An 11,382-nucleotide genomic window follows, 5' to 3' on the forward strand; every position below is an offset into this window, starting at 1 on the left:
AGTGTTTCTCAGTTGCAAGGTTGTTGTTTTAATAAATCAGACACTGATGGTGCAGCGCTGTACTGTACCTCTTTATATAGGCATTTTTTCCTTAACAAAATGTTTTTGCGCTGACCAGGGGGTAGGCCTACTTGGCTGAATTTTTTTTTCAAAGGGGGTACATTATTGAAAAAAGTTTGAGAACCACTGCCTTAGAGTACTATGTGAAGGAGCCTTCTCTTCAATCTTTTTCCACATAACGAGAATTTTGTGCTGCTCTTTCCCAAATGTTGAAGCAAAATCTGTGAAAGCATACAGCGGGGGTGTGTCTCTGGACATCTTTAGACTGGAATAGCAGGGGCGCGCCCACGGCCAGTACGTGAACTCGCGTCGCAGGCGCACAGAGTAGGCTACATCTGACTAGAGACAAAACTTGCTCGTATCCGAGTCCAAGTCGGAGCGTCAATGTACAAGTCGAGTCCGAGTCATCGTGGGCAAAAAATTCACGAGTCAGAATCAGAGTTACCGTGCGCGGGAACTCACGAGTCCGAGAACTCGGACTCGTGAGTTCCCGCGCACGGTAACTCTGATTCTGACTCGTGAATTTTTTGCCCACGATGACTCGGACTCGACTTGTACATTGACGCTCCGACTTNCCCCTAAACCGTTATTTAAAAGATAATTATATTCCTATTTGATCATGTCCCCTTTATTGTAGGCCAATATTACAAACAAATATTTTTTCGGAGTTTAGGATGGCAGAAGACACTACACTACCCAGAATCCTCAGCTATCGTTTGGGACTACGTACAACGTGTGTACAGTAGACACACGTTGCTACCATCTATTATAAGCAGATTATCTGTTTGACCTTTTGTTTAAGGTGTTTATGGAATCTTATTATAGACTGGTTCTCCCTCCCTGAATGAAGGATTACATATATCACAGAAGCACAACACACTGTGTCAATTTGTTTGTGTTTGATGCTGACACTACAATCTCAATAATGTTACATCAGTGCCTTCAGCCTAGTTTCTAGCTGGCTTTACTCTATCATCCCTCTCAGGAAACTATTTACCATGAATCTCCTAGACATGGTAATGACAATCATTGCTGTTGAAAAACTTAAAGAGGCTGTGCAGGTAGGCTGCATTAAAGATTGCACATGGAGAAAGGGAGAGAGTTGGGGTACTGAGATAATCAGCTATTGTCCTAACTAAATAGGGCTTATGCTAGAGGAGGCCTTGTTTAATAAGGACTTAAAGAGCTTGTATAGGTAGACCAGCATGTGTGTGAGAGAGAGACACATATACAGTATACTACAGACACCACAAACAAGATATTGGATATACTAAAAGTGCTCAGAAATGTATAGTTTATCATTCATTTATTAGCAAATGTCAGAAATACAGGTGTTGCTACATTTCCCTTGAAGAGCACAAAGCCAGACTAAGATTTCTTATATGGACAAACATTTAAGTTTCATGCTTTTGTTTGAAGGACTATTCTTTGTTTTCCTTTTCTGCCTTTGTCCAACTTCATTTTGTTGTTTGTTTTATGTTTGCTGATTACCTTGTTACCTCTGATTGTTGTAATGGTTAATTATGTGTAAAGGAATTGTATTCAACCCAAATTATGCTCTCAACAATGCAGCCACAAATTAGGAGAGGGAATGTGTTGTTGATTTATTTGATCTAATAGGGATGTTAAAAAGGTATTGAATGCACTCCGGAGGCAGGATAATTTGGCCCACATATCCGTTCCTAGAAGATCAGCTGATGAGTTTAGCAGAGGCAGATCCCTGCTAACCTTCAGCACTATCTGCTGATGACAGATGGATTGTTTGGATTCAGCCCTCCGCCTTCTCCTCAGGGATCTCCCTCACTCAGTTCCCTCATCCCACTAACAGAGGGGATTATACTTGCATTTGGATATGTCCACTTCTGTTTCCCCCCTTTGTGTGTAATACCTGGGTAAGATTTGCTTTTCTTTAGGGTAGTATCTGGATAAACCGGAATCGAAGTGCTTTGTTTTGCTTATTCTCTTTTCTTGTGCTTTTGTTCAGAGAAGTTGGAAGTAGCTCGCTCAGGGAAGTGTTGGACCGAGCGGGAGCTCCGTCACTCTGAAGAGGGAGAAGACAGGAACATTTGGAAGGAGAGAAGGAAGGAAGAACAATGTGTGCACAGAAGGAAGACGTGGAGAACTTCCTGAAGGAAAACCCTTCATTTGCTAAACAGTACTTTGCTAAGAAGATGAGCCCTGCCTCCATGTCGAAGGTGTCAGGACTCCCAGACACACAGATTGACTTCAGCCAGTTCCAGGAGCTTGCTCAGGTACATTTAATAATTTCAAGTTTTTTATTTAGGAGAGGTTGTGTCACAGTTACCACACATACATATAGTTTCATACAATATAACCTCTGACAAACCTTTTGTATGTATTACGAAGTTCCTAATTTTCTCCAGTGAAACCGAATTCTAACAATTGTAGTTTTTCACTTTGTTTCAAGGTTGAAGAAAGCAAAATCATGTATGACCTGATCAAAGACATGCAGGAGAACATCAACGTGGAAAAGGTTGTGTTCAAGATCCTGAAGAGAGTCACTGCGCTCATCCACGCCGACCGCTGCAGCTTGTTCATGTACCGGCAGAGGAACGGCATCGGGGAGCTGGCCACAAGGCTCTTCAATGTCAGCACAGAGGCACAGTTTGATGACTGTGTGGTGCCACCGGACTCTGAGATCTTCTATCCGCTGGACATGGGAATAATCGGACATGTGGCCCTGACCAAGAAGACTGTTAATGTGAAAGATGTCACAGAGGTTAGTAGGATAAAAATGCAACGTTTAACAGAATTCCTAAACTTGGAAAAGAGTCTGTCACAGTGTTATTCATGAAACAACCACCAGATGAGGCCACAGCCTTCAATTATTAATTCCCTACACATGTTGTGGTTTTATCTAATAAATAAATGTTTTTCTTCATTACAATAACATATTAATCTTGTAGCAAGCATGCCTATTTCTTAAAGTCACTGTACCTTGTAAGAGGGACATAAATGAATGAATATCAATGTACAAGTATTTATACTTGTTGAAGCGAGATAGTAAATCCCCTTGTCAGACATGATCCAGTTATTTCCAGATCCCAACAGCCTCTGCTCTAGCTGTGGATTACACACCTCTGACATTTAGTCAGCAGGAAACAGATCAAAACAACTTTACTTTACCCATTTCAATTGAACGTCAGTTTCATAATAAAAAAAAAAATCTAGCACCGGGACTCATAAAATAAATGTTCCATATAGGGAACTGGAACAATAATTATCCTGGTTTCGTTCAAAATTTTAATACTTTAGTGGCTAAGACCTACCTACCATGTGGCATTTAAAGAACTAGACACTTCTAAGTCCTGTTAGTATTTTTCTAAACAGTAAACTTAACACATGTATTTTCTGTCTTTTAGAGCCCGCACTTCAGCTCATTTGTCGACGACCTCACAGAATATAAGACCCAGAGCATTCTGGCTTCGCCCATCCTCAACGGCAAAGACTTGGTGGCTGTGATCATGGTTCTAAACAAGACCACTGGACCACACTTCACTGCTGAGGATGAAGATGTGAGCAAAAGCAAATATAACCTTAAAGCAGATCAGTGTGACGTACAGAGGCCTTGTCAATATAGATATTAAGAGCAGGCAAAGTACTGTTCTTAACATTACACAACAAAATAAGCACAACAATAACAGGTTGAACGCAAATAATAGCTGCAGCAGAAATCAAGATATTTACTACAATATTTCTATAGCACGTTCTTCAGAAGGAAATGCTTAAAAAGCGGTTAATGTATTTATATATGTATTTGCTACGGTTGCTATCTGCCTGAATATCTTGATTTCCTTTTAAACCATTGAATAAAATTTCGTTTTTAGAAAATCTAAATTTTTCAAGATCACTCTTACTCTTTTGGCTTGTTGCAGATAAAGAAAAAAACACTAAGTCACACTTTGTATGTGCCTCAGTTTTGTCATAAGGCTTTGAGTCATGTAGCTTTACAGTAGCGCAATGTGAGTTTAAAACATTACAAATATTTACTTGATATAGTCAGTCTATTAGTTATGTCTGTAAATACAGAGAGTATTAGGGATCTAAACAGGTGGGACATTTTAAGTTGTTTATTGCTTGAATATGTATAATGTATGTTAAATTGTGTTTTTGTGTGTCTTTACAATGTTTTTATATCGCTTTTCTTTCTCTTGATTGTCCATTAAGCTTTTTTCAAAGTTTCTGAAAATTGCAACTTTGAACTTGAAGATCTACCACCTCAGTTACCTCCACAACTGTGAGACTCGTAAAGGACAGGTGAGTGGATTTTCATTCTACTGAAAAACAGCAAAAGCTGCATTACCGAATGCTTTTCATGACTGCTGTGTGTGTGCTGTACTCCCCAGCTGCTGCTGTGGTCTGCCAACAAGGTGTTTGAAGAGCTGACAGACATTGAGCGACAGTTTCACAAGGCCTTATACACAGTCCGAGCCTACCTCAACTGCGACCGCTACTCTGTTGGTTTACTAGACATGACGAAGGAGAAGGTACAGGGAATTTCTGTGCCCCTTCCTGAAATATCCCATGATTTGCATTCTTGCCTTTGTTACCCTGAGGTGCTGATTTTTCTCTGCAATTTTGTGTCTGTTTCCTTTCAGGAGTTCTTTGATATCTGGCCTGTGTTGATGGGGGAGCAGGCCCCGTACTCTGGTCCTGTCACTCCTGATGGCAGGGTACAATGTTTTTATCTAATTTGACTTACATTATCATCACTAATCCATTGTATAACTTCGCTTGGCAGTGAAAATATTAGATACATTGCTTGGTCTTTTTTTCCATTTAAACATAACGTCTGTGTTTTACTTTTTCTTCCAGGAGATCATTTTCTACAAAGTCATTGACTATATACTACACGGAAAAGAAGACATCAAAGTAATACCGTAAGTCATAAGTTTCCTTTAGTCTGATTATTATTGTTTTTTAAAAAGAAATCTGTGTTAATATCTGCTTACCTTTCCTCTTGCCTTACTGCCACACAGAAATCCGACTCCAGATCATTGGGCCTTGATTAGCGGTCTGCCTACTTATGTTGCTGAGAGCGGTTTTGTGAGTTTCTTTACATTACTACAACCAGTAAATCAGGTAAAAACTAATTAATGTGTTCACACATCTTCCACCTCGATCAATATGTTTTATTTCTGTTTTTCAGATTTGTAACATTATGAATACAGCTGCTGACGAGATGTTCAAGTTTCAAGTAAGAGACTTAAGACAGCTAAGTTTAGCTAGAAGGTAAAAAAAGATGGCTTTGCAATAAAACAGTCAAGTATGTTTAGAGATTTTCATCGAGTATCACATGCTTTTGCTTGTCGATGCATTATTTCAGACTGAGCCGCTCGACAGCAGTGGTTGGACCATAAAAAATGTCCTCTCGCTGCCGATCGTCAACAAAAAAGAAGAGATAGTTGGTGTGGCCACTTTTTACAACAGAAAAGACGGAAAGCCTTTTGATGATCAGGATGAACAGCTCATGGAGGTATATTAACTCTGCATGCATTATATAGTCCTTCACTATGCTGTGAAATCAGAAACTGTAATACAGCTCTTCTTGGAATGATAATAAAAGTGTAGCAATGAATTTCTGTGAGTTACACAGTGCATTCTGCTCACTTCCCGAACCCTATTTTCTCAGGCTTTGACCCAGTTCCTGGGCTGGTCTGTTTTAAACCCGGACACTTACGACAAGATGAACAAGCTGGAGAATAGGAAAGACATCGCTCAAGACATGGTGCTCTACCACATCAAATGCCGGGATGATGAGATTCAGGATGTCCTGGTCAGTTCTTTTTAATGTTTTCCACATTTGCTTTTCAGTATGATATCCTATAACTACCTATGTAGTTGGGCTTGTTATTCAGTCAATTCATACTTGCAGTAAAACCTTCATTTTTTTCTAATTTATCTCAGAACACCAGAGAAGTGTACGGCCGTGAGCCCAGAGACTGTGAAGAGGAGGAGCTCCTGGATATCCTGGTAACTTGTCTGTAATTGAGTGTCCAAACATACAATGTGCCTAAGTAGAACCTAATCTTTAGGAGAGTAGCCAAATTATCATTTTCCTATATTTAAGCATAACTATCTTCACATTCTGCTATGAATGTGCCGTGTACACAGTTTCATCTTACTCTGCTTTGTTATGTTAATCTCCCTTTTAGAAAAAAGACCTACCTCCTCTCATAAAAAAGTTTGAGATCTACGAGTTCCACTTTTCGGATTTTAACTGCACAGAGATGGAGCTGGTGAAGTGCGGGGTGCAGATGTACTATGAGGTCGGGGTTGTCAAGAAGTTCCAGGTCCCTCAAGAGGTGGTTTTGGCACACAGATAATATTATTTAACTTGATTATAAAAAAACAAAGACCATTTGACTCATCAGTTCTCTTCCGTCAGGCGCTGGTTCGGTTCATGTACTCGCTCAGTAAAGGCTACAGAAAAATCACCTACCACAACTGGCGTCACGGCTTCAATGTGGGCCAGACCATGTTTACACTCTTAACGGTAGCGCTTTTTAATATATCATTTTCTTCTGAATTTAAATGTCGGCAAGCACTATTATGTTCATTTTAAAGCCTGGAAGCCTAAATAAGGTGAACTATCTACAAAATGTTATGATTTTCTTTGTTATGACCTCTCTGTGTGTGTTCAGACGGGATTGCTAAAGCGGTACTACACTGACTTGGAGGTGATGGCCATGATAACGGCAGGCTTCCTCCATGATCTTGATCACAGAGGGACCAACAACTTGTACCAAGTCAAGTAAGTGCTGTTGATTTTTTTACATTTCTTAGTGTAAAAATAATACAATCTACACACAAATAAATACACATTGCCAATAGAGATAATCAGAGAGGTTCAATAGTAACACTGATGTGTCTCAGTCCCATAATACTGCTTAATATCATGGTTTGCTGACAGTAAACACACTTTATCATATTTCGAAATCTACACTTGAAGAGAATAAAACAATTTAATAGAACAAAGAAAAAAAAAAAAAGTATATTAGAAGTTCGGGAAAAATGTTTGTAAAAGGCCCATAAAGTCCTTTGATATGTAAATGCTTAAGCCTTAGACTTAAAACTGATGATATTGTTGTTAATCTTGAATGTATCTATGCCAACAGATCTGGCAACCCTATGGCTAAGCTCCATGGCTCCTCCATCCTGGAACGACACCATCTAGAGATGGGAAAGTTTCTCTTAGCTGACGAGGTAAGAAAGGAGAGGTGAAGTAGACTGGAACATCATTGAAATGTCTATAACTGACGCCCATCCGTCTCATCCTATCCACAGTCACTGAATATCTACCAGAACCTTAACAGGCGCCAGGTTGAGCATGTGATTCATCTAACAGACATCGCCATCATCGCCACTGACCTGGCTCTTTATTTCAAGTAAGCAGAATCTCTTATAGTCTCACTTTACTTTATTATTACCTCGCTCTTTCTTGGTTTTTTTAAACCATAAAAACACATAATGATTAATGGTTAAATGACTCCTCTCCTCCTACTTTGCCAGGAAAAGAACAATGTTTCAGAAGATTGTGGATCTTTCCCACACATACGAGGATGAAAAGAAGTGGGTCGACTTCATGTCCCTTGAAACAACCAGAAAAGAAATTGTCATGTGAGTGCAACGAGCATGTAAGTTGTTCTTTGTTCCTTTAAAAAATATCTGATCCTCTAAAAGAAATCTTTTTTTCAGGGCAATGATGATGACCGCATGTGACTTGTCAGCCATCGCCAAGCCTTGGGAGGTGCAGAGCAGGGTGAGAAGAAGAAAATATGTCATAAATCAGTGTCTAGCTGAGTATTTTTTGTTTTGTGTGAATGTGTTATTTGTGTGTGTCTCTTTCAGGTTGCCTTGTCTGTAGCAGCAGAGTTTTGGGAGCAGGGTGACTTGGAGAGGACAGTCCTTGAGCAGCAACCTATCGTGAGTTTACAAATAGTTTTCGTAAATATGTCTTGATTTTTATCTTTGTTGAAAATGTGCCTAATGAGAAAGCATATGTTAGTATCAGTGAATGTAGGCTACATATGGTTTATAAAATGTCCTAAACACAGACATTTTAAATAAATTATAATATAAATGACACATATACAAAATGTTGATTAAACTGATTTAAAATGACTCTCCCGTATCAAACTTTGTGCTTATTAGGCTACTTAACATAAGAATGTTGAAAATAACCAGGAAGAAAAGAGATGATGTCAGGCAGGTGTGTTTAGTAACAAGAAGTTATAGATTTTTTTGATGTTGATATATTTTTTACTCAAACACTGCCTGTCCCTCCCACCAGCCCATGATGGACAGGAACAAGTCAGCAGACCTTCCAAAGATGCAGTGTGGCTTCATTGACTTTGTCTGCACTTTTGTCTATAAGGTAATGTTTAGTATTGCAGTCTGATTATTTGCGTCTGTTCAGTTAACCTTTTTTTCATCATAACCCCCTTCTCCTAAAGTCCTTTTTTTATCCTTGCATTTGTTTTTTTAAGTGTGATTTGTCCCCTTCTTCTCAGGAGTTTAACCGCTTCCACCCACAAATCAAGCCCATGCTGGACGGCATCCTGAATAACAGGAAGGAGTGGAATGCTAGAAAAGAGGTGTATGAGGCATCACTCAAAGCCATAGAGGACGAGAAGGCAGCTAAAGAGACCAGTAAAGGTGCAGTGATTGTTTTGATATCGCACAACTGTGAAATGTTTTAGAAGCATTGCAATGATTTGTTTTCAATTGTATTCATATTTGTGCCATTGCGTAACATTTTGTATCACCTGTTGATGATAGCCTATACCAATGTGCTGATTTATGAAAATATTGAATATTTTCTTTTGTATGTCTTTTTCTACCAGCTCCTCAAAACCCCAGTGGAGGCTCCAAGACTTGCTCAATGTGCTAAAAGGTCGGAAAGCTTCTCACGCGATGGGAAGGCACACGGGCAACCTATGACAGACTGACTTCAGTCTTACTGACCAGGAAAACATGAAATAAAGGGGGAAACTAGAGTAAATGCAAATAGTGGAAGCATTTTTTCAGACAAACTGGTTGAATCGAAAGAAGGAAAAACGTTTATCTTTAAGGAACACTTAACATTTTTTTTATTGAAGACAGGAACTCTTGGAAAAAACCCAGAAATAGTCATGACTAAGATATGGATCAAGGGTAAGGGTGATTTTTGAATCTCAGGTTATCACCCACTCATCCCCATATAGTATCAGCTTCCTTAAATGTTAAGGATTATTGTTAGTTCAGATGGTGCAGATATGGTTATGGGTGCTTGTTTGTTTGCTTTGGGACAAACATTTCTTTCCACAGTTTCTTTGAAGTTATGCAATACTGAAAAAAGATGTGTGTTAATCTGTGTTGTACGTGATGCCCATGTACAATATTATGTAACACATTATACAATTCTTTAATGCAAAGTCCAAGGCACAGCAGATGGTATATCTTGTTTGGAGCTGTTTTCAAACAAACTGTAAATTGTACATAAATATGATATTCATTTAGGGGTTCAGAATGCACATTTTAGAAAATGAGTAGATATATAGTTGAACTACTGTACTGTACATATATTTTAAAATGATCATTTCATGTTCACTCCTTCCAGTCACTTACCATTTACAAATTAGTGTTGTTTACCTTGATTGCAGAGAGCCAAATGTAGATGAATGAAATATATATATATATTTAGTTACGTTTACTAGCTTGCATTTATCAGATACAAGTGTTTATGCAGTGGATATACCCATAAAAAATATATACGTAGAATCACGGGCTGGTCAGTATTGTAAAGCTTGCCTCTTCACATATACACTGATGACAAAAATAAAGCAAATATATTTTTACGAGATAACTGTGTGAATTTATTTCCGTAAATTACTTTTCACACTTTGAAACTTGCCTGGAAACCAAAATAAATTACTTTTGAATTACATCATATAAATAACACTATCCTAATTTTGAGGGTCAGCAAAATGAAATTACCTTTAACAATGTAATAGCATCACTGTTTATGCAACAAGGTAAGGTAGAGTATGTAAGAAGGTTTTAACAGAACACAACGCAAGAGTATTTAGGGAACATTTCTGTCAACACTGCACTTTTTACTACTGGTCCCTGACCCCAATCCTGGGATTGCTGCTTGGCCAGGATTACAAACAGGCTCATCTCCTACTGAAGGACACACACATACACACCTTTACTCTCAATTCTCTAATTCCCCTCCTCGACTCCTATCCTCGTGTCTTAGTCCCGCCCACAGGAGATCGAGCGGAGGAGTCAAGGAGGGGAACCGAGGAGAGAGGAGTGGAAGCAGCAGGCGGTTAGAGAAATTAGAAATCCTCTCCTGTAAGCAGTCATTTTAAAGAGACGTCCATTAATGATGACAGGAGGCACAGCAGCACTGTCTGATGTGCAGAACTGATGACTTGTATATTTACTTTTAATTTATTCACAGTGCGGTATAATGAGACAATAACAGGCTACAGATGCGGACATACACACACATATATAATTATATAAATATATACAATTTCAGATTCAAACAAGTATGAGAGCACTCTCATAATAACGTAACACTATCAGATATAGCCCCCCTCTCTGGTCGCTACAATGAGGAAATTAAATTACGGGCCAAACGTTTTATTTACAATTATTAAAAGTAAGCAGAGGACACCAAACCAACTGAGACCTGTCTGTCCGCCGCATCTATGCTCGCGCGCACGCACACACATGCACACACACACACACACACACACACACACACACACACACACACACACACACACACGTTGTGTATTTTATTATGTGAAGCACTAAATGGTTTTAGAAAAATATCGACTCTATGTTTGTAGATATCTACTAAACTAAAGGCATAACAAATAAAGAGAGTACATGTAGGGGCCTGTTATACTTGAGTGATATATATTGTAACGTTCGACAAAGGATCGGAAACAGGATTCAAGTTATTTGGGTTTTAATAAGACTCTTGATCGCATACCGGTCACAGATTACAGTTTACAGGTGCAGGTTCATCATACTCGTAGTCCAACTTCACTAACTCACACACACAAAGCAGGGTCAACGTCACAACTTCCCCACCCTCCCCCCTCTGCTCCCCAACCACAGGCCCGCACACTGACCCAGCATCACTGTGCCAGCTCTGTGATTGGCAGAGAGACGGGGGATGGCTTGAGTGGACACACTCAGCAACCCTATTTAACAGGGTCGGCTACCTACCCCCCTACTACAAAGTTCCTGCCCACGAGCGATCAAATAAAAACCTTTAGAACAAAAAAAACCTGCAAT

General features: G+C 39.2%; 1 protein-coding gene across 1 annotated transcript; it reads left to right on the forward strand.

The window, feature by feature from the left end:
• Nucleotides 1-2,153: 2,153 nt before the first annotated feature.
• LOC104962348 (rod cGMP-specific 3',5'-cyclic phosphodiesterase subunit beta) lies at nt 2,154-8,974 on the forward strand. The gene is made up of 23 exons (XM_010790784.1): nt 2,154-2,312; nt 2,489-2,800; nt 3,444-3,596; nt 4,249-4,338; nt 4,428-4,568; nt 4,680-4,754; nt 4,897-4,961; nt 5,061-5,127; nt 5,231-5,278; nt 5,408-5,557; nt 5,714-5,857; nt 5,989-6,054; nt 6,237-6,386; nt 6,470-6,577; nt 6,726-6,835; nt 7,200-7,287; nt 7,369-7,469; nt 7,594-7,701; nt 7,780-7,843; nt 7,933-8,007; nt 8,375-8,458; nt 8,595-8,733; nt 8,928-8,974. Exons 1-23 carry the CDS (start codon nt 2,154-2,156, stop codon nt 8,972-8,974), a joined length of 2,544 nt encoding a protein of 847 aa, XP_010789086.1.
• Nucleotides 8,975-11,382: the final 2,408 nt, after the last annotated feature.

This window comes from Notothenia coriiceps, unplaced genomic scaffold (genome assembly GCF_000735185.1).
Source record: "Notothenia coriiceps isolate Sejong01 unplaced genomic scaffold, NC01 NC01_scaffold00034560, whole genome shotgun sequence".
Lineage (NCBI taxonomy): Eukaryota > Metazoa > Chordata > Actinopteri > Perciformes > Nototheniidae > Notothenia > Notothenia coriiceps.

Coding starts and splice junctions, on each gene's coding strand:
- LOC104962348 (XM_010790784.1), top strand. CDS start 2,154: ATGTGTGCACAGAAGGAAGACGTGGAGAACTTCCTGAAGGAAAACCCT. Junction 4,962..5,060: donor GAAGACATCAAAGTAATACC/GTAAGTCATAAG, acceptor ACTGCCACACAG/AAATCCGACTCCAGATCATT. Junction 5,128..5,230: donor ATGTTGCTGAGAGCGGTTTT/GTGAGTTTCTTT, acceptor TCTGTTTTTCAG/ATTTGTAACATTATGAATAC.